This window comes from Triplophysa dalaica, chromosome 2 (assembly GCF_015846415.1).
Source record: "Triplophysa dalaica isolate WHDGS20190420 chromosome 2, ASM1584641v1, whole genome shotgun sequence".
NCBI lineage: Eukaryota > Metazoa > Chordata > Actinopteri > Cypriniformes > Nemacheilidae > Triplophysa > Triplophysa dalaica.
Genome location: NC_079543.1, coordinates 27740309 through 27761029, shown reverse-complemented (window position 1 = coordinate 27761029; position 20721 = coordinate 27740309). Strand labels below are relative to the sequence as shown.

The 20721-nt window shown below is 40.6% G+C and overlaps 3 protein-coding genes across 3 annotated transcripts; all 3 read right to left on the bottom strand.

Annotated features, from left to right (window-relative positions):
- Window positions 1–547: 547 nt before the first annotated feature.
- eed (embryonic ectoderm development) lies at window positions 548–6198 on the bottom strand. Its single transcript, XM_056739702.1, has 12 exons — window positions 6041–6198; window positions 5564–5716; window positions 5164–5256; window positions 4994–5059; window positions 4773–4898; window positions 3645–3726; window positions 3479–3570; window positions 3216–3349; window positions 3041–3146; window positions 1064–1222; window positions 888–961; window positions 548–800 (listed from the first exon to the last, which is right to left on the bottom strand). Exons 1-12 carry the CDS (start codon window positions 6146–6148, stop codon window positions 674–676), a joined length of 1320 nt encoding a protein of 439 aa, XP_056595680.1. The 5' UTR covers window positions 6149–6198; the 3' UTR covers window positions 548–673.
- Window positions 6199–9537: 3339 nt separating this feature from the next.
- On the bottom strand, window positions 9538–14007 carry nfkbiz (nuclear factor of kappa light polypeptide gene enhancer in B-cells inhibitor, zeta). Its single transcript, XM_056729492.1, has 12 exons — window positions 13778–14007; window positions 13573–13652; window positions 13229–13262; window positions 13064–13140; window positions 12613–12974; window positions 12398–12503; window positions 12138–12284; window positions 11240–11303; window positions 10934–11103; window positions 10746–10856; window positions 10493–10660; window positions 9538–10384 (listed from the first exon to the last, which is right to left on the bottom strand). Exons 1-12 carry the CDS (start codon window positions 13962–13964, stop codon window positions 10340–10342), a joined length of 1551 nt encoding a protein of 516 aa, XP_056585470.1. The 5' UTR covers window positions 13965–14007; the 3' UTR covers window positions 9538–10339.
- Window positions 14008–14661: 654 nt separating this feature from the next.
- On the bottom strand, window positions 14662–20669 carry cep97 (centrosomal protein 97). Its single transcript, XM_056733913.1, has 11 exons — window positions 20568–20669; window positions 20141–20286; window positions 19902–20060; window positions 19715–19816; window positions 19215–19328; window positions 18913–19079; window positions 18595–18759; window positions 18382–18527; window positions 17752–18307; window positions 17423–17498; window positions 14662–15511 (listed from the first exon to the last, which is right to left on the bottom strand). The coding sequence occupies exons 1-11, from the start codon at window positions 20626–20628 to the stop codon at window positions 15116–15118; spliced, it is 2088 nt and encodes a 695-aa protein (XP_056589891.1). The 5' UTR covers window positions 20629–20669; the 3' UTR covers window positions 14662–15115.
- Between the last annotated feature and the right edge of the window lie 52 nt (window positions 20670–20721).

Below are 20721 nucleotides of genomic sequence, written 5' to 3'. Positions count from 1 at the left end.
AAACAAACCCTGTTATGGCTGGTTTAATGATTTAAGGAGACTCAGTTTTATGAAAAGTAAAAGTGCCTGTAATTTTATTTCTATTTTGCATATGCTTTAGTTGTTAGACTTAGATCCTATCATCTTTATTTAACTTTTTTTATTTACAATTGTTTGTTTTAAAGTATTTAATTTTTCTTTTATGTTCCTTCTTTTTTTAAAGGCCGTATCAAACTTATTGCGTAATATTTGTTGTGTGCTGTGCCATACATGTTTGTATTGAGATTTATACAATAAAAAATAAACTTTACTCGTGTCTGGCGGGATATTTTATTCACGCCTTTCAAAACACGTGATTAAAAACCCACGTGGTAATACAGAAGACTTGTTCGACTTAATGCGGCACCGCAAGATCGGACAGGCGGATGACATCACAGTACCGCGAGAGCGATTCGAAAAAGCATAAAAGTTTGCTTTCCAATCACTCTCGCGGTAATCACAACTGCGTGGTGGTGAATTTAATACCCACATAAACATTTAATATGTATTTGTAGAGGAAATCCAAAAATGGCATAGAAAAATAGATTTTATTCATGTCAGACAGTACATCTAGTAAAAGACAAAACAAAAGCTGAGACACATTTGAGGTGAACTAACTCCAAAGCCAAAGACTTGACTATATATTGCGAATGAATCAGCGGAGTCTGTCCCAGCGCCATATAGAAGCATCATCACACACGGCGATGAGAATACTGCTGTCCCTGCTGAAACTCGTCTGTCTGATGGCTGACGTGCATTTGGGAAGAGTGAGCGTAGTACATCTAACGTAGAAAACAACAGACGGGAACATTAAAACAATGCTCAACACACCTGACCGTTAAATCTAGTTCTGGATACACATAACCTACTTGGCTTTATGAGGATCCTCCACTTCCAGGTCCCAAACATACAGCTTCCCAACCTGATTTCCCAGAGCCAGCATCTGTGAAAACACACTCAGATTATAGCTACAACTCACAACACAACTATAAACACACACTTGTTTCAACATGAGGTGATCTTTAAATCAAGTCTTTCTTCATACCTTTTGCCAGAAGTCCATAGAGAAGCGCATGTACCAAATGTCACACTGGCTGTAATCAAAGCGGCCGAGAATGGTCACATTGGACTCATTAGGTTTGATGTGGTCGATGTCATCCTCCATTTTTCCAGGCTTCCAACACACGATCGCATTTTCACACGACTATACAAAGAGAAAAGTTGTTAAAATATATTGCTAATAATGAGTTTCTTAGGTGAAAATATGAACACAAAAAATGCCCAAAGTCGGTCCTGGAGGGCCGTCATCCTGCAGAGTTAATTTCCAACGTGTCTCAACAACACACCTGTCTGGAAAGCTGAGTCCCAAATAACGTTCTATATGATATCCACTTAAACTACACACTCATTCTAAAATTGTAGGCCTTGCGATGCAGCCTTGGAAGAACAAACTTGGATGGACGCAGTGACTTCAAGCAGATTCCGTACGCGATGAATCATTGATATCGAGAACACATCCGGGTACTTTCATGCGTTCTCTGTTGTTGAGCATTGGAACCGGACGGTAATTGATGACGTAGAGAACGCTGAAGAACGCATATTGAGAAATGGTCTTAGTATCATCCCAAATTGAATACCAAACTAGATGGTTGAGTGCAAATTTTAAGTGCATAGTATGTCATTTGGGACACAACTCATGTCTGTTTTTTAACACACATGACTCAACTCATTAAGGGAGAGATCCATGAACTGAAGTAAAAGTGGAAGTTAAGGGAGACATTTAAAATGTGCAATGCAGTGGGTCCACAGGCACAGGTCTGGGGTGAAGAACATACTTTTTAACACTCGATAGGTAATTCAGTATCTACTGTGGTTTTAGACAAGCGTGACTGGACACATTTGTGTTGGCACAGACACTTTATTCAAACCATATATTAAAAATAGGAGTCTAGATCATGTGTGAGCCAGTCTGTAAAAAAACCCCGAAAAGTCATTTTTAGGTGACTTATTGTGAAAATATCTCTATAAAGATATTGGAGTAATGCAATGTCAAAGACTGAAATCATGCTTGAAATTAAACCCTGATTCTCACATCATTGGATAATGAGACTTTGGTCTGGATTTCACAGGCAGGGTCACATTTATGTCAATTTAGAAATGTTTTAGTAGAAATTATAGACATTCAGGACTAAACTTGTGTTGTGCAAATGCTGCCGTCCTTCCGAAACCTTGTTTCTCCATACTTCTTGATTTTTATTTTTTGCCATAAGTCATTGTTATTAGTCTAGGCTAGAGCTTTGTTCAAATACGCCCACTTGTGGTCTTGGTATCCACTTCATGCGACACTTGTGTATCCACTTAAGAGCATGTGCACGAGACAGGAAGTAAGGGCGCATTTTGTCCCTTGTCTTAAACATGTAAAAAGTGCAGAATCCTCTATGCAAACTATACCGCTTTGGAGCGGTATTCAAGGCCATGTGTATCCCATCATGCATCACGTTCTGGATTTAAATCTTGAGACCTTTTGCCAGGATCTCGCAAGATGTTACAGAAAACTTTCCAGTGCAAGTTATACAACTTTTAAAGGATATAGATATTTATTTATACCATATTCGGCTAGCATGTGCATTTCTTTTTCTTTTTTTTGAATAGCTGATACGATATAATACAAATTAAGCGACTACGAAATCTGACTTGACTTTAAAATTAGACATATCCTATAATTTCATAGTAAAATGTAAACTGTTGCACATTTTGTAGGTGTACTGTCGGGTTAGAAATACTAAACGCTTACTTGGGATCTTCACGCCCACCAGAACACTTGGGTCAATTACAGGAAATACATCATTGTGAGTAGTCAAGTGGTCGAAGGGAAAGACTGCAACTGTGAGTATTTGGACAAAGCCGAAGTATTTAAAACCCTTTCAAAATTTTCTTCCATTTTCTGAAAAACTAAATTTTGACATCTGATGAAGGACAGTGATGATACAGCGCTTTGCTTTTGCAACGCAAGTGAGATTACCTTTGAGAGAATCAAATCTCCGAGCCAGCGGACACAATCCACATAGTTTCTGTGGATATCTCTTGTGGAAAAGTCTGGGAAGTGAATCTTTTGTGACACAAAAGGCCTGAAAAAACACAAAACACTTCATGATTTGTTCACGGTGGTGCGGAGGTCGCCGGTTATCCAGGCTCACCTGTTGGTTTTGCTGGGGTTATACTCATAAGAACCACGTATTGCTTTCAGCATCCGCTCAGAGCTGATCCTCCACAGCTTCAGTGAGTGATCCATGCCACATGACATGATCTTCTCACCAAGTAGATCAAAATCCTACAAATACAAAAGAAGAATGTAATAACAGCATCGTCTAGTGTTTCCTGATGTCATGAACTGTATTTGTGACACTGAATTCGACGGCCACTGAATATCAAAGTTTCAATGCTTCTTCAGGGAACTCACAGCACTCAAGACCTCATCACGGTGACCCTCAACTCCCCCAAAAATAGCCACCAGAGTATCTGTCTGGACATTCCACAGGCGCAGAGCGTGATCTGACAAAATTAAACGGAAGATGTCATAACAAGCACCAAAAAAGAAAACGTGTAACGTATAAGAAGAATTATACCTTTACTAACTGACAGCAGAAGGTTTGGATCCCTCGGATGAAACTTGAGTTCATTGATCGCGTTACCATGGCCGACGTAATGCTGCAAGTAGGATAATAACAACAACGGACACATGATTGCACAAATTCAATGCTCTTCATGTAGATTAACATCTGGAGCAAAATCCTTTACTGCACAGTAAAATCGCCAGTTTTAAAAAAAGTTGCCAAAAAAAGATCCCATTTCTCAAACTTTAGTTAAGTGTGTAATGTTGCTGTTAGAGCATAAACAATACCTGCAAAATGATAAAGCTCAAAGTTCAGTTCCTTTTCAAGGACAACAGAGAACGGCTGGAATCTGACTTCACCATCTACTTCTAGGGTACGTGATGTCACTATTCTGAGTGCTTTAAATAGCCTCCGCCCAATGGAATACGCCAAAAAAAGGTGAGGAAACATTTGACTGAGCTACGCGCTAAACTACTTTCACTTTAATCACAGTCCTACACCTGGTTATAAGAATTCAGTTACACACATTATAAGATAACCAATGATCAAATAACAGCTTCCATGACTTTAACATCGAGTGTGAATGCTGCTCTGTGTGATACACTGATATTGTGTGTGTGCATACCTCTGAAACACTTCTATAAAACGTCCTTTGAAGTCCTGATTGCAAATGTCTCCTGGTCAATCTGCTTGTTTTATTATCCAACTATAATCCAAAATTAACGCTTCTGTCATTAGTGTTAATTAATATAACCGGTCTGACGCCATTCTGTCCAGTGTCATTTCCCTCACCATAGTAGGAAAAAATTGCGATCTCTAACAAAGATTGAAGTTTGCACATGCACTAGCAGAACAATAGACTTTGAAATATGTGAAATATAAAGCATTTATTTAAATTAGAAACATGAACATCCATTGTTAAACACCCAAATAACATAATCAAAGCCTCAAAAACCACCAAAGACTGGCTCCTTTTGATGAACTCTCACAGTGTATATATACACACCGTAAGTGATAATTTGACCTTTTTAACTCTGGCGATTTTGCTGTGTGACATCAGTGTACAGCCAGAACGCTTTCTGGACAAAAGTGTCTATCAAAAGCATCAACGTGAAGAAGATCATGACGGCAATGACTTACTTTGATACACTGCATGGTGATGTGATTGATGATGCGGATGATGCCGCGGGAACCGGCCACGGCCAGCAGCGGGTGACTGGTGCTCGTGTCAAAGGTCCATGCACAAGTGTAGAAATTCTCATCTGCCTAGGGACCACAATAATTAAGGGAATAACACAAGAGCTACTTCACAAGTTCCACGGATCATGCGAGTGCCAGCAACGTGTGTCTGAAAAGGATACGTCTGCGTCTACGTATGACTGCAGGAGACGAACCTCTCCTTGAGAATGACACTCGTATAAAGTGACCTGTGAGAACAAGACAAAACCATCAGACACGAACGTGTTCTGCTGCCATCCAGATTCACTTTACACTAAACAGATTGTCCGACCTCTCACGAGTCACGACTCACTCTGTTGCTGCCGATGGTTGCAAATACAAGCGGATCGCCTTCCTTGCTGTGCCAGTTGAACTGAACGCCAAATAAAGGCTGACCGTGATCCTCCTGCGGGTCACACTGTACGTCACTATCACGCGTTTTGTTTACAGGTACCATCAGGGGTGCCCAAAGTCAGTCCTGGGTGCAACTAGTTACTTAGTTTCTGTAATTCAGTTACATTTCCCTTGAAAAAGTAAAGTAATGGATTGCCCTCATTTTTCTGTAATATAATTGCAGTTACTTCTGATGTAATTGAACTAAATACTGTGTATTATATTCAAGGGTGGAAATGAGGGTTGAAGCTAAATTCTGCAGGACAACGGCGGCCCCCCAGGACCGACTTTGGGCTACACAACTTTCGGACACGGCTTACCTTTAGACTGTTGACACATTTAAAGGAATATTTGCATTTCTTGGACTTCCACTTGCCCTTGCCCCAGCTCTTTCTGCCCGGTGCATTAGCAGTGTTGGTTGGGGTATCCGGGCGGTCAGTATTGGTGCCACTCTCAACGCTAACAGCATCATCCTGAAAAACGCATACAATAATTCATGTTCACACGGGCCGAACGCAAACGTTTCGTGATGACGTCACGCCGAACGCTTATATCCACTTGCAGACGTTACAGCATTATTATGTATTATATGAAATAACTGACAGGAAATCAATCCATCTCTACCAACAGAAATATGATTAAACGCCGGTTCAATCACAGTTATAACCATCTACCAGAGTACATCTGTTTCAATCTTAAAAAGAAAAACATGCGCCAAAAGACAAAGAAAAACTTCATTCACGTGCACCCACGCAAACACACACATATTAAACACATTCCGCCCGAAGTCACCATACGTTTTCGTCTCCAGACAGATCCGGGTTGCTATTTTCATCGCTGCTTAATTTCAGTTTTTTATTATTCGGCATCTCGTTTCCCGCCTCGGCATGAGATTCTGACATCATCTTCCTCTGTGTGCCACACTGCCGGAAAGCAAACCGTGCGCTTCTCACGACACCCGGCTGCAGAACTGCAGGTGGGAGGAGTTTACGCCACCAACAGCGAGTGGGAGGAGCTTATGCCGAAAGTATGTTTTGGCAGTGCAGTTATTAAAGTTACAGTGCAGTAGATGAGTTAATGTGGTTATTAAAGGTACGGTGCAATACATGAGTAGATGCAGATATACAGTCACAGTGCAGTAGATGAGTTAATGCAGTTATTGAAGTTATAGTGCAATAGATGAGTAGATGCAGTTTGTTATGCGATAGATGCAATAATGCAATAGATGAGTTACAGTGCAGTAGGTGAGTTAGTGCAGTTATTAAAGTTACAGTGCAGTAGATGAGTTAATGCAGTTATTAAGGTTACAGTGAAGTAGATGAGTTAATGCAGTTATGAAAGTTACAGTGCAGTAGATGAGTTAATGCAGTTATGAGAGTAGTGGCAGGAGATTAGAGAAAGTAATTAAAACACTATTAAAATGTAATTTTAAAAGAATATTTCACCCAAGAATTCTCTCATCATTTACTCACCTTCGAGTTTTTCCAAATCTGTATACATTTAATTGTTTTGCTGAACCCACAGGAAGAAATTTGGAAGAATGTCAGATCTCACCTACCTTTTACGGCCATAGTAGAGGAAATACATACTATGTGAGGCAATGGGGGAGGGTGTAAGATTTGACAATCATCCAAATATCTTCCTCTGTGTTCGGGAGGACAAAGACATTTATACATGCTTGGAACAGTCTGAGGGTGAGTATTAAATGATGACAGAATTCTTATTTTTGGATGAAGTTACCCTTTAAATTAACCAATCAAAATTCTCGTGAGGTTGTACAGCCAACTTGCGGCTGACCTGCCCATCTGCAGAAGCTCCGACCTTCGTTTTTAGCAAACTCAGCAAAACTCTACGCTAACTGCTGCTATAACACCGAGCAACACTAGAGGGAGACATTTCACACAATTTCGTTCACATGTTTTGATGCACACGTAATGCACGTCTATTCTTTTTTAATAGCTCACCTTATCAAACACGGTCACATGACTTGCTTCAGGTTTTTTACCACCTAAATATAAGATTTCTGTTTGTCGTCCGAAAAAAACAAACATTTTAACAATTTTTCAATTGATCAATTTTGATATATTTGTGACGGCTACACTAAAACGACGCTGGCGTCCATGTAAGAACGACATTCCATATGATTACGTCACAAGCGTACACTTCAGTAGACACTAGACTGTAATTTTACAGGAATGCCAGTAAATCCTCTTTCAATTGCACGAGTTTCGATCGTTCTGTGACGTCACTCGCTCGTCCTCTCCAGTGGAGATTCCAGCGCACACAAAGTTCCACGTGAGATTAAAATAGTTTAATATGTGTCTATTCATGCACTGTATCAAAATAAAACCGGAAGTGAATGCTGAACGTCTGAAGGCAGTGTGCTCAGCCGGTCCTTCATACTTCATTCTTAAAATTGTTTTCCCACATGACTGAGCAGTATGAAATCACTTGAGAAGAGAGCTGAGACTGAACGAACGATTAATTCATGCTCAATGTAGGCTTTATTCTAGACAAACAACATATAAGCAGAACACTAGTTGGGTTCTCTGACACTTTAGTGTTGGGAATGCAGACAGGAAGTAGTGCACACGAGTTTAGATGTGGACTCTTATTATTTACATATTCACTTTGACGAATTTTCAACTAAACATAAACTGTGACCCCAAACTACCAACTTTTAAAAGCATAAAGTTGAGTCTGAATCAGTGACATTTGTCTGTGGATCTCAAACTTCTCAAAAGAAGGTCGAGCATTCTCACATTTGGCTCCTAAATTACGGAATAGTTTCCCAGTTTATCTATTCAGTCATCTTTATCATCTATATTACTCAATATGATTTATAAATTTCATTGTTGTTTCCAAAGTTATTGTCTCAGTTTTGAAATGTGAAAACAAAGCGGCTTTGATACCACGTGCCATACAAATAAATGTGAATTAAAAATGTTTTATTCATTACTTAATTAAAATGATAAGGAATTCAGCTTTTTTTGTGTTTTCAAACGGTTCCCATGTTTTATTGTCCTGTCAGAACAGACTAGAAGTTACTTATTTATTTGATTCTGTTAAATAAGTTGATTATTAGCACAGTGTTTGTTAATCAACAGTTAAAGTAACAGGAAACTCAGTATTAAATTGTCCAGGGTGAGCGGTAACCTGAAAATCTCACAACAACAACCACATGAATATTATCTAGTTTTTAAGGCAGCTGTGCAGTTTAGACACACATTACTCATACATAATAAAATCAAAATAAAGAAGCTTAATGTTAAAGAAGCTGTTGTTGAAACTTAGCTTCTGAGCATTGATGGATATGATTTTAAATCTGCACAACCTCTATATTATATTTTATAGACATATTGTACACGGTTTTTTGCTTACAAAACATAACTTAGCACAAACACACATTGTATTTATCAACATGAAATGTAATTGTTGTTTTCTGTGAATGAGGCAAGACTTGAGTCATTAGTCAATGGAACTTCATGTTCTCCAAACTGTGAGAATATTGTGCTTACGTTTGACAAAAGATATGGTCAAATTCACATCCCAATTCATGTTTAAAATGACACAAGACCCTACGAACCTCACGATTACAGACAAAACCAAAATAAAAGAGAATTGCAGAAGTAAAATCCGATGGTCGTTTGACTAGAAACTCCGGAAAGTTTTATCCGTCTCAGAATAGCACAAGGAAATCCTCCATATAGGTTACATAAGCAGATATTAATTGTGCTTTCATCTTGAAAAAAAACCAGGTCAACTTACACACAAGAGACACATAGTATTACACTCTCATGTCACGTTTTCATGCCACATACATGGAAAACCTGGTGTAAACAAAGATTATGAATATATAAAATACATTTGGACTTTTTGGTTACTCTATTGGGTAGCTGTATTGTACCCTTTGTCGGCTAGTAATCTGCCATACTCAAATTAGAACTCTTCTGACTTCAGTTGCAACTGAACTCTTGTGATCTCTTTAAGAGTCGTACTTGTTTTCAGATTAACACGTGCCTCTTAAATGGCCAGATAGCACAGGTCTGCTAAAGATCTGGAAAACATCTGCGGTGTAAAAACATCTTAGAAAGAGCTGTTGTATATCCATTCTAAATACACATCTTCTAGAGGTCTATTTAACATCTGACCAAAGACGTGTCGGAGGTGTAGGGCAGGTGAGGAAACAGCATCTGCCAGATGTCTTGCAAATAAAATGCAGACATCAAATAGACGTCTGCCAGATGTAAGTGTGCTATCAGGGATTTGAATCAACTGAGGCAAGGAAACCATCCAAGAAAAGATCATCTTTATTTACTTTTGGATTACATTTTACAGTTCAAATATGCAGACAAACAAATTAATTCAATAAAGAGAAAAACTTCCCAACAACCCAAAAACTTCCCAATGAACAATGTTCTAGCACTTAATATATACAGATTACAACTTTTACCCATTTCCCAAAAAACATAAGTACATCAGTAATATCATAACACAATCTCACACTGGGATTTTCCAAAACTCATGCTAACACTTTAAAAAGGTTGGGAATCAGTTTTCAGATCTGTTGTTAGCAGTAGAAGAAAAGGAACACAGCATGAACAGACGTGACTTGCAGACACATTCCTGCTCAACAGGTTTCACAGATTAAAATCTCAAAGTGGTTTGTTACCGTTTTGTTACCATCCATCACCACGTACCAATTTCCCCAAAATATTAACCCTACTACTACTAAAGCTAGAGTAACATGGCTAGTCAAGAAACCGTTTACAAACCTTTACACATCAAATGCAACATTCAGAGTCGCTGCAGAACATTCACACTTCACTCTGAGACCTGAATCTGGATTAAACATCCAATCAAAGTGAGCGCACATTTGCTGTTTCTCGCGCTTTAAATCTTTCTATCATAATGTCAAGACCGATTCTCTGAAGTGTTGCATTCACATTCTTGTACCGTCTACTACACAGTAGTGAACAATGATGAAGCTGTTTCACAGAAACAACCGACATCTGCCTGATAGCGACAAATGAATCTGTACAAACCGGACTGCCTAACTGACAGCGTTTCTAGAAGGAAGCCTCGGAAGACCGTGCTCACGGACGAGAAAAGGCTATTTTCCCTTTCAGGGTCCGACGCACCTGCAGAAGGATAAATAGAAACACGGGTCACTTTCCGTGAAATCCGTTTCTTTATCTCTCACATAAATACATATAGCAGATAGTTAGTAACACATAGTGCTTTTGTACCTGGTCTCCCATAGGACCCTCGGGCACGAGTTGGGCCGCTTGCTCGTTCTCAAGGTTCTTAGTGCCGGGATCGGCTCCACGTCTCAGCAGCAGTCGAACAGCATCCAGCTGAGCTTGGCGACCCTGCACCGCGCTGACCACATGAAGTGCCGTGTTCCCGTTAAAGGCCTGTAAACGAAGTCACAACAGGCGACGGTCAGACGCTGAAAGAACAGCACATCAACGACACCTGTGACTCCATACGGCTGCTTACCTTTGTGTTTATGACAGAGCAGTAGTTGGGCTGGTCCAGAAAAAGCCTCAGAAGTTCAATGTTTGCCTCCTCGGCCGCCATGTGCAGAGCGGTGCGGCCGCTTTTGCGATCCTGTTTGAAAGCGACACGAGTTACAGTCCTGCACATAACACGCCATTTCACATAAGCTCCAACGAAACAATGATCACCTTGGCTTCGATAGAAGCGCCCATGAGCAACAGTGTGTTTATACATTCGCCCAGTAGTTTCCTCCTCTGCAGCAGAGCGACAGTGTGACCTGAGGGGGGCGTCCTGTGACAAGCCAGCTCCTGCACCACTGCATTGTGGGATAGAATTGCTACATGGAGGGGCGCAAGTCCTACAAACATGCAAATGAAACACTTATCGTTGTGTGTCCTAGCAACACTCAGAATATGGATTCCATTTAAACATCTTGATAATGGAGATAGTAATGACGTCTGTCAAAGGCATGAATTATAAAATTTTGAACTGACCATCATAATTCACGGCCTCCATGTTGAGGTGTCTCCCGTTGATCTGCATGGATTTCTGGATGGCCTGAGGGAAGACAAAGAGTGTCAGGATTTCCACTCAAAACCAAATGTCAAATTCCCTGACTTCCATTGACTAACAAGTTGAACTTTCATGGCCTATAATGAATAAAAACCCAGTCTTTGAAGTGGTCGTTGTGTAGCCAAAACAAATCCAATGTACATTTTCCTGCATTTTGCCTTAGTTAAGAGATACAGGTGACTGCATTTGACTCAAGTGATTGTCAGGTGACAAGTGGGAAGGGAATAAAACGGCGCTGAAGATAACCATAATGCGCAAAATTGTGTTAAATAATGCCAGATATTCCATGACTTCGACAAAAAATATAAACATTCCATGACTTTCACTGTCAACAAGAATGTTGAACGACTGATAAAAGCACACAGAGTTCACAGGGTTAATAACTACTACAGAGTGTGCGTGCCACGATCTACGAACAACCGATGGAAACGTAGGCTTGTCTTATCAAAGGGCTTGTGTTGAGCGCCCAAACCGGCAGGACAGGGAATTTTTTTACCTGCTTTGTATGCTGTTGTTTTCAGGAAATGCTGTAGTCAAGAATGTAATAAGGAAGTTAGAGTGGGTGTCTGCTTAAACAAACACGCAACTCCATGTTGAGATGAAGATAAGAGGGAGAGCGTGACTAATAAATGCAGGCAAATGTTTTGTTTCTGTTTGACTCCATTTTATTGTCGTTTATGAAGGTTTTGGAATTTTCCAAGGATATCCTGATCCTAGCAATGTGATCATTTCAGGTAACTATGCTAAGATGACACACATGTTTTGATAAACAAAAACTAGAAGTCAGATAAGAGGAATTGAGTAAATATGACGTGTCACCTGTAGGGTTAAGGTGTGACCCTTCTCAGCACACACGTGTAATGGGGTTCGGCCCCAGTAGTCCAGCGTGTCGATTTCAGCTCCCAGTGAAAGCAGGTCTTGTGCAATCAGATGCTGGTTTGCCGCGACACTCACCTGAAAGGCGCTCTGGGAGGAGAAATAATGGAATTAGTCTTTCTTAATAACCGGGCGTGTTCATATCTGTGTCACAAGGGCGCTGTTTCACACGATTGCATCATGAGATTTGTTTCTTGCTCTACCTGCTTGTTGTGTTCTTTCATGTCCAGCATGTTAATGGCGGCCATTTTTCTAGCGAGAACAAACGCCAAAGCTCTCCTGCCCTGCGCCACTGCGATGTGCAAGAACCTTTAAAGCAACCCGCAAACCCATCCGTGTCACTATTTTACTCCGTCTTTAACCACTTTAGTCCATTTCATGAACGATCCACTAAACATCTGTGTTAAAATGTACTCACGTGTCTCCGTCCTCATCTCTAGAGGTCAGCTCCACGTGGCTCAAGCCTGCCAGTTTCTCATCCTCCTGTTGAATCTGCCATTCGAAAAAAGAAACCGGCGGAGCGCTGGTCATACTGAGCCCGGGAGCCATCGGAGAGCTCTGGATTTGAATGGAGGGAGGATACACGTTCTCCGTTGGTGGTAGGAGATGGCAAGCCGTGTAAGTGGGGGTTTCTACATCAGCATAAAGTGACTGATGCGGTGTCGGGCATCCTTTGACTACGACCGACTCAATGGAGAGGCGCTCTTTAGACCAGTCATCGCTGATATCGTCCAACATCTCCCACTCATAAAAGATCTCCCCACTTTGAGAGCACGGAGACTAGGAAAGACCAGATAAATGAGAAAGTGATTCAAATGACGACGTTTGCTAGATAAAAACATTATAGCGTGATAAATGTGAGGTAATACCATGTTTCTGTCTGCAGGTGCGAGTCTTTTCTCGGGATAGTGAGAAAGATTCTCTGCACTTCTCTTATGGCTCACAGCTACAAGGAAATAAAACCTGTTTTTTTTCCGAACAACTTCCTGTAACTGTTATAACTTGTTAAATTCAGCCAAGTTTATTTTACTTACCTGGGAATTCAGTTTCCATGTGATATTGTTGAGTCTGAGAAGAAGCAAATTAAGAGTTTATTAAATAAAAAAAAAAAAATTTATTTTTATTGCGCCTTCCAATTTAATCGATCTGCAGTTGGTTTGTTTTGCCATAACGCAAAAAAACAGCTAACTAACACAATAAAAAACACGATAACATAATAATAAACATGATATTTTTTAAATAACCTCTTCAAAACAATTGCGCAGATTTTAAACCTATGTGGTTTGACTTAAAATGAGTGGTTTATCATATTCGTTATTTGATAATATAATATAATGTATATATAAAATATTATTGTATAATATAATGTTAAATTAACCTGAACGTCGTGACGTTTCTGCATGATGAGTTCTTTTACTGTGTTCTTCACGCGCACACCTTGATATCGACTTGCTTTCACTACAGAGAAAAATGCATTATTTTAATAATCCGCTAAAATCTATAAAATGATTTATCCCTAACATTAAACAATATTGAAACAACTGCTCAGATAAATCATGTAACTATTCAAGAGTTTCTCGTACCATTGACGCAGTTCTGCGGGCTGTTCCAGCTCTGGTCCGAACCAGAGATCGGAGAGCCAGCGGTCAGATTCGGTTCGGTGGGTGACGTGCAGTTATAAAATGAACCCAAATTAATCGGACTCGTCAAGACGTCAGTGTCCCGGTCCAGGAAACCATAAAAATCCTCACAAACACCGTCAATGATCATGTTTCCCTGCTGTAGCGCGAGACTCAGTGAGTGAACTCTTGATCTGAATGACGCGACGCAACACTCACTGCTGCTTTATACGCTCGTGACGTCACTCGAAATTTACATTACAGTCCATCGATCATTATTAACATGAATTATTCAGCATCACTGTACGGACAAAATGCACATTTTTCGGATTAAAACTGTGTTATTTGATAAGGGAATGAAAACTGATTGTGTCAAAGTAGAAAAGACGACTTTAACTCTTCAAGAGTCATTTCTCTGTTGTACATTACACTGCCTATTATGTTCCGTTTCATTAAAACTTTACTTATCGTCTTTGAAGTGAATGACACTTAGTTAAGATGGCATTCTTTTATTTTTGGGTGAATAATGTCATCATGTGTTGTCATGTGACTTTTTTCATCAGTGAAGCGCAAAAGAAGATATTTTGAGAAATGTCTCGGCGGTTTTGGGTTCATACAATGGAAGTCAAGGGGTTCAGTGTTGTTTTGTTATCAACGTTCCTCAAAATATCGTTTGATGTTCTGCCGAAGAAAGAAACTCCAACAGGTTTTATGTGACACGAGGATGAATAAATGATTACAGAATTGGACTTTTGGGTGAATTGTCAGTTTAAATATATTGTTGAAATAAATCAACGGTTTGTCCAGTGTGAGCAGAATCAAATAAAATGCTTATGGAAAATCCGTCATTGGTTAAATACAGTTAACCTTTATTTATGAAAAGGGCATTTTTAAAATGTCTGACATAGAAAAACAAATGAATAAAAATGTGAAATAAATTAACACTGAATATTTACAGTAAAGGATATTTTACTCTCATTGGGTTAACTACATCAAATAAATTCTCATTCCTTTGATATTAAATTAATTCACGCTTATCTACACGGCCTTCTATAGTTCAAGGCTACTTTTGGTTGTGTGTTTTGGACTGAGAAGTCGACATCTATATAAAGAAATATGTCTACTTGCAATGCGCTGGAAGACAGTGGCACTCTGGCTAGATTCTGTGTACTTGAAAGACTGTAAACATAAGTGTTCATTTAATTCACTGCTGAAGAAAAGAAAGGTTCATGTGATGACCTCTCCCGGCAAACGTTACATTAAACAAGGCTAAAGAAGTTAAGGTCCAAGCTCTGGAACAGGTTAAGACTGGTGACTCTCAGCTACCTCGAGTCTGTCCACGCCAGGTAAGAAAAAGAGCTCTTTATGTGTGATAGGAGAGAGGTCACATGGTGAAGAAGGCCTGTCGACCGCTCCTTTAGCCTCTTCTTCATCCTCCTGTCTCTGTACGGATGACAGATACTCTTCCAACAGACTGTCTCCAGCAGGTGGTGTCACAGGAACGAGAGATCGTACTGTCTCAGGAGAGCCTGCCGTGCTGCTCAGGCTGTTCTCCGGCGCCCCCTGTCGTTCACCAGGCGAATGAAACCCAGACTCAGAGATGGAGTTCTCAGGAGCAGCGCTGGGATGCAATGCAGAATTCTGCACGACGCTGAGCTGCTGGTTGACTGTCGCTTGCCATTCCAGCACGACCTGGAGCTGATGGATAAACACGTAACACTCGTGAAAATAAAGAACAAACTCAATGCTCAAGGTGAGTCATGATAGATTGTAGGATCTGAATTTCTTTACAGCAACTTGTGTTTATTTTTTAAAAGATGGCTAATTTCTGACTCGAGAGTACCGACGTACATTTGTATAGTATTTAAGTTCTTGTTTTCTTATCTTTTTGTCATTTCTTTCCATCTAATTGTCCTATTCTATAGAGGGTATGTATTGACGTCACTTTCCCACATGAACACGCCCCGGGAAACGCTCCCTTGAGTGGTAAAACACTGCTTTCAATGGGAGAAACAAAGAAACCCGGGACTAAAACACACGCAGCTGGACTCGACAGATATCCTTACGACTTACAAAGGAATCAGATGTTCTTGGACACTCAAATGTGGCGCGGAATTGCGTTTTGTGATATTGTGACCATTCATTTTGCCACTCAATTGGGCGTGTTCCAGTGGTGTTCACGTGGGAAAGTGACGATACATGCTTACCCTCTATATGACTCGGCCAAAAAGGAAAATTCTGCTTCAAGTCGTTTGAAAAGCTGTGTATCTTTGGAACGCATGTTAAGATCGTTTTGACGATCTCCTGGAGCTTTCTGTCTCCCGCCCATAGACACCCAACGTACAGTAACTGAGATTCTGAGCTTTAAATGAAAGTTTCATCTCACTCTACGGGGGGGGAGTTCGTCTTTATTTGTGTTCTGAAGATTACCCACGCCGCGTCCGAAATCGTATACTTCCATACAATATACTGTAGTAGGCGAAAGTGAGTACGAGTCATGAATAGTATGTCTGAAACCTTAGTATGCAAAAAACAGAAGGGGGGAAATACCGTATGGTCTACTGTATCCGCGGAGATTCGTGAGTGTGGATCGGATGGACAATTCTCTATCCCATGATGCCACGGGAGATGAGCAACGGTCAAATTTAGAAATATATCAAATTTAAAAAACTTTAAGGCGGATGACCGGTTTTAATGCCAGTGCCAATAATTGAATTTGTACGTGACTAAATTGTGTTTCTATAATTGCTCACATATAGGTTGTTGTTAATACGTCAAAGTGCATACTGGTTAAAAAACATGATTGTCCAAAATGGCATACTGTGACATTACGTACTGAATTTGAATAAGTACCTACCGATCAACTATTAAAAACGTACATTCTATATACTATACTATATGAGTTGGTGTAGAATGAACACATTTCCGACATACTGCGTCTGGCATGTTTTATGTTCATGTGACCCGTATGCTCTTTGACCTATGACGTATTAACAACAACCTATACGTGAGCGTTGGTGAAAACCTAATTTAGTCACGAGAAAATAATTTATTGGCAATTACATTGAAAACAGCCATCCGCCTTAAAGCGGCTTCAGTGGCATCATGGGATAGATAAGTGTCCATCCGATTCACACTCAAGAATCTCTGTGAAAGTAGTAGACCATCCGCCTACTGTTTTTTTTCACCTACTCCCACTCACACTTTAGAGAATGTACTGTTTTAATGACTAATAGATTTTTAAATTCAGTACGTACTGTCACAGTATGCGTATTGGGACTGACTTCAGGGTGAGTAATTCATGACAGAAATCTAGATATTCTGGTTGGGTCTAGTAATATAATCATAGTTCATTTTTCTGTGATTAAACTGAAAGATCATCATTTAATAGATAATACAAACCATATATATTATATGTAAGCAGGAGATGTTTGGAGAAGCCCAAGGCCCTGAAGTTAAACCCTAACAAATTCTCTAAATATATAATAAATACTTGAGTTGTGCTGCCATCTACAGGTGTGGATAGAGCGTTCCACTAAAGCAAAAGTTAGCAGTCACTGCTAAAGGCCGTATGTAGAACAAATCCCTTATAGAGATCTGAAATCTGACCTGCTTCCACAGGAACTTAACAGCTTCTTCTTGCACAAGTCTCTGCAGTCGTTCTTCTTCATGTTGTCTGCGCAGTCTGCAAACAAAACTTCTTATGTTAGCCATTTCAACCACTTACATAACCGCAAACGAAAACCAGATCATGACTTATGGCTGCTCACTGTGGGTATGAGTTATTCCAGAAACAGCACAGCCTTTTGTTGCTCACATCAAACATAGAGTCATATTATAATTGGGACTTGATGAAAAAGTAGCAGAATCAGAAATCACTCTTTGGTGATTATTAGAAACCATCTTTTCTGTTGTGTGTGAGAGGGCTAGGTTTGTACCTCTCCAGTTCTCCATTCAGATGGATGATGTAGTCCTGCATTCTGCGCAGGCGGATCTCGCCGCGCACTTCTTTGGCATGTGGGTGATTGTGGCGCGTCCAGTTTCCCCTCCACCACGACTGAATCTTCACTGCCGCCGCCTTCTGTTTTCCGCTGAAATCCACATCTTCCTGCGTATGGTTCTCACACATGTCGTCGCCGTTAATGTCAGGTTGGATATTGGCATGTGAGAGGCGATCTGAATGATTGGCGATTGAGGTATCGACCATTTTCCCAGATTCCGTCTCACACGGGCGGGACTGAACCGCCACGGCCGGAGCCAAAGAATCATCAAACTCGTCCTCGCCGCTGTCAGGAGCTGAAGGAGGCTGAACCGAAGCGTTAAAGAGCAAAAAGGCAGACTCAGAAGAGAGCGGATTGCCATGAAACTTCTCCTCTTCTGACACGTCCTGCAGAACCAAAGCCTCTGCAGCTGCTGGCAGGGGGCGAGCGACAGCGATCGCAGGTGAATGCGCAGCACCGACCCACATGTTCACCTGAATTCCTGCGTCCGCATCTACAAGCATCGCAGAGAGATTTACTATGGAGAAAAAACACATTGAGACTCAAAACATTGATCAGTGATCTTACCTGCTTGAGCAATGACATCATCAGCCACCTCATCTGCGTTTGCAGTCTTGTGTACATGCCTCTGCCGCTGCACGTCTAGATGTGTGGGTCGAGACGGGCTCGGGGAAGCGCAGCGCCATGTTTGTTGCAACTGTCGCTGATGCTGTCTGCAGACAAAAACACATTACACACTGACACAAGCTCATTTTAAATCACACTCGTTTTGGTGGCTACCTTTGTTTGCTGAGAATTCTTTCAAGTTTAGCGTCCTCTGCAGATTGTAGCGCAGCTGTGGCCGTCAGCGGACATGTGGAGGCCAGATACTGAACCAGCTGGGCGTGCTGCCCAGGGCGAAACATTCGACCTTTCCCCTGACTGTAGAGCCATTCAGCTTTTAGTCTGAAAAATTTGAAAATGTTGCCATCAGAATAGCGAGCGCTTTCTTTTAGAAAATGCACAACAGTGGACACTGGACTTGGTCCTGCACAGGTTTTTAATGAAAAGGGATTGATATGTTTGTTCAACCAAACTCTCAGGATCAGACACACTTACCCCTCTTTTTGTGACACTACATATCCATCCAGCACCTTTAAATTCAGACACCAGCTCACCACGTATGGCCGATAATCACAGCCGGGCACAGACGGGGTGGCCATCACACAAGGGTTACTCATGACTGACAGCTGCTCGAGGCTGTGTAGAGGTGCTAAATATGACATCTGGAATTCAAAGAAACAAATGATCACGACAAATGACGCGCAATACATTATAGTGGAGCAAAAAAAACAAGTTAAATAAGGTTTACGCTGGAATTCCCAGAGATAAGTTGTATGAAAGTGTCTGTTGTCTTTCACCTCAGCGAGATCTCTAATCTCATTCTCAACCAGAGACAGGACCGTAAGACTCGACGGGAGATGAGCAGGAACGGTTCGCAGAGTCGTGATCATATTTCCATGCAGGAGAAGTGTCTACAACGTATGAGAGAAACTTCAACAGCAGTTCAAATTTGCCGTACGTCCTTCATAAAAGATAATTATGTCTGTTAGAAATCCTTGAACAACGAGACATCACCAGGTTTGTTTTCTCCTTAAAACAACCGCTTAAACTGATAACATTCTGTTGTTATCAGTAATACTTATGTTAACTCGTTCTAGGTTTGTCACAATCATGTGGTGAGTATTGGTGTAAAAACTGGGATAATAAACATCCAGACAATTATCAACACAAAAAAAAACTTTAGTGGGATACAACCTGGTCCTGTTCATCCTGACAGGATATATTTTGCGACAACAACTGGCTGGATGTTAATTACGTAACATATAATAAATGTGCGGATGAGTAAAATGTCCAATACCTTCAAAGTCGAAAGCTTTGTGAGGTCTCCAGTTTGAGAAATATTGTTGTCTGACAGATCGAGATGTTGAAGAGAAACACAGCCGCTCAACTGCTCGATGACCTGAACTCTCACACACACACACATCTCCAATAAGAGCAAGTGAAATCTGATTTATTGCCAAATGACAATGCAACAAGAAAATCACCTTTATATTGTTTCCAGCGAGATTGAGCCATTCCAAATGAACCAGGTCCTTCAAGCCCTCAATATATCCGATGCTGTTGTTCGGCAGGTTCAGCACTTGTAAGTGTGTAAGCTTTGATACGCCCATCATACGCACTAAACGGTTGCAGGCCACAGACAGCTGTTAACAGACAGATGTTTTTTCAGACTTTGACAGAACAGACATCAACATCCATCTCATCTGAATGCAGATAAACACACCTGCTGAAGATCTTCGTTTCTCTCCAGGTGTTCCAGTTTAATGATGTGATTCTGGTCCAGAATGAGAGTTTGTGTCCCCGCTGGACAGAGAAACGTTGAATCCAGTTTGTGAAGACCCTGGTTCGAAAGGTCCAGTACTCCAGGACCTTGATAACAACAATTAAACATAAACACTGACGATCTGTAATAAATCTCAAACAAACCCAGTCTTATGATTAGTTTTGGTATTATTAATAAACGATAAACAGCAGTTTTTAGACGCATGCACACGTTATGACAAAACCAGACTGGCGTTTGTTACGTACACAGCATTTCTCTTCAATCTGCATATACCATGAAATCATGACGTCTCTCCGTAAGCCATTAAAAGCAGTGTTTTATTTTTATTTAATCGATATTACTTATAAGTCTGTAATGTTTGTCATACCTTCGTAATTTGACATTTGAAGAGCGGGATCAACGATCATCGCTCCCTCTGTGGCCGCCATACTTCCCGCTTGTGTCACCGCCAAGCAACCGATCGTCAATTTGATTGGACAAATTAATTAGGCAATTAAAACAGTTTTATATATTTTTTCAAG

What these genes read in the sequence shown, in the direction of transcription:
- eed (XM_056739702.1), bottom strand. Translation starts at nt 6,148, where the DNA reads ATGATGTCAGAATCTCATGCCGAGGCGGGAAACGAGATGCCGAATAAT. An exon ending in GTGATGAGGTCTTGAGTGCT is followed by an intron (nt 3,350 to 3,478) that starts GTGAGTTCCCTG and finishes TTGTATTTGTAG; the next exon opens with GATTTTGATCTACTTGGTGA. An exon ending in CTATGGACTTCTGGCAAAAG is followed by an intron (nt 962 to 1,063) that starts GTATGAAGAAAG and finishes GTGTTTTCACAG; the next exon opens with ATGCTGGCTCTGGGAAATCA.
- nfkbiz (XM_056729492.1), bottom strand. Translation starts at nt 13,964, where the DNA reads ATGATCATTGACGGTGTTTGTGAGGATTTTTATGGTTTCCTGGACCGG. An exon ending in GTCACACCTTAACCCTACAG is followed by an intron (nt 11,304 to 12,137) that starts GTGACACGTCAT and finishes GTCTTCCCTCAG; the next exon opens with GCCATCCAGAAATCCATGCA. An exon ending in AGGGTCCTATGGGAGACCAG is followed by an intron (nt 10,385 to 10,492) that starts GTACAAAAGCAC and finishes ATCCTTCTGCAG; the next exon opens with GTGCGTCGGACCCTGAAAGG.
- cep97 (XM_056733913.1), bottom strand. Translation starts at nt 20,628, where the DNA reads ATGGCGGCCACAGAGGGAGCGATGATCGTTGATCCCGCTCTTCAAATG. An exon ending in GTAGTGTCACAAAAAGAGGG is followed by an intron (nt 18,760 to 18,912) that starts GTAAGTGTGTCT and finishes CAAATTTTTCAG; the next exon opens with ACTAAAAGCTGAATGGCTCT. An exon ending in CTGAATGGAGAACTGGAGAG is followed by an intron (nt 17,499 to 17,751) that starts GTACAAACCTAG and finishes TTTTGTTTGCAG; the next exon opens with ACTGCGCAGACAACATGAAG.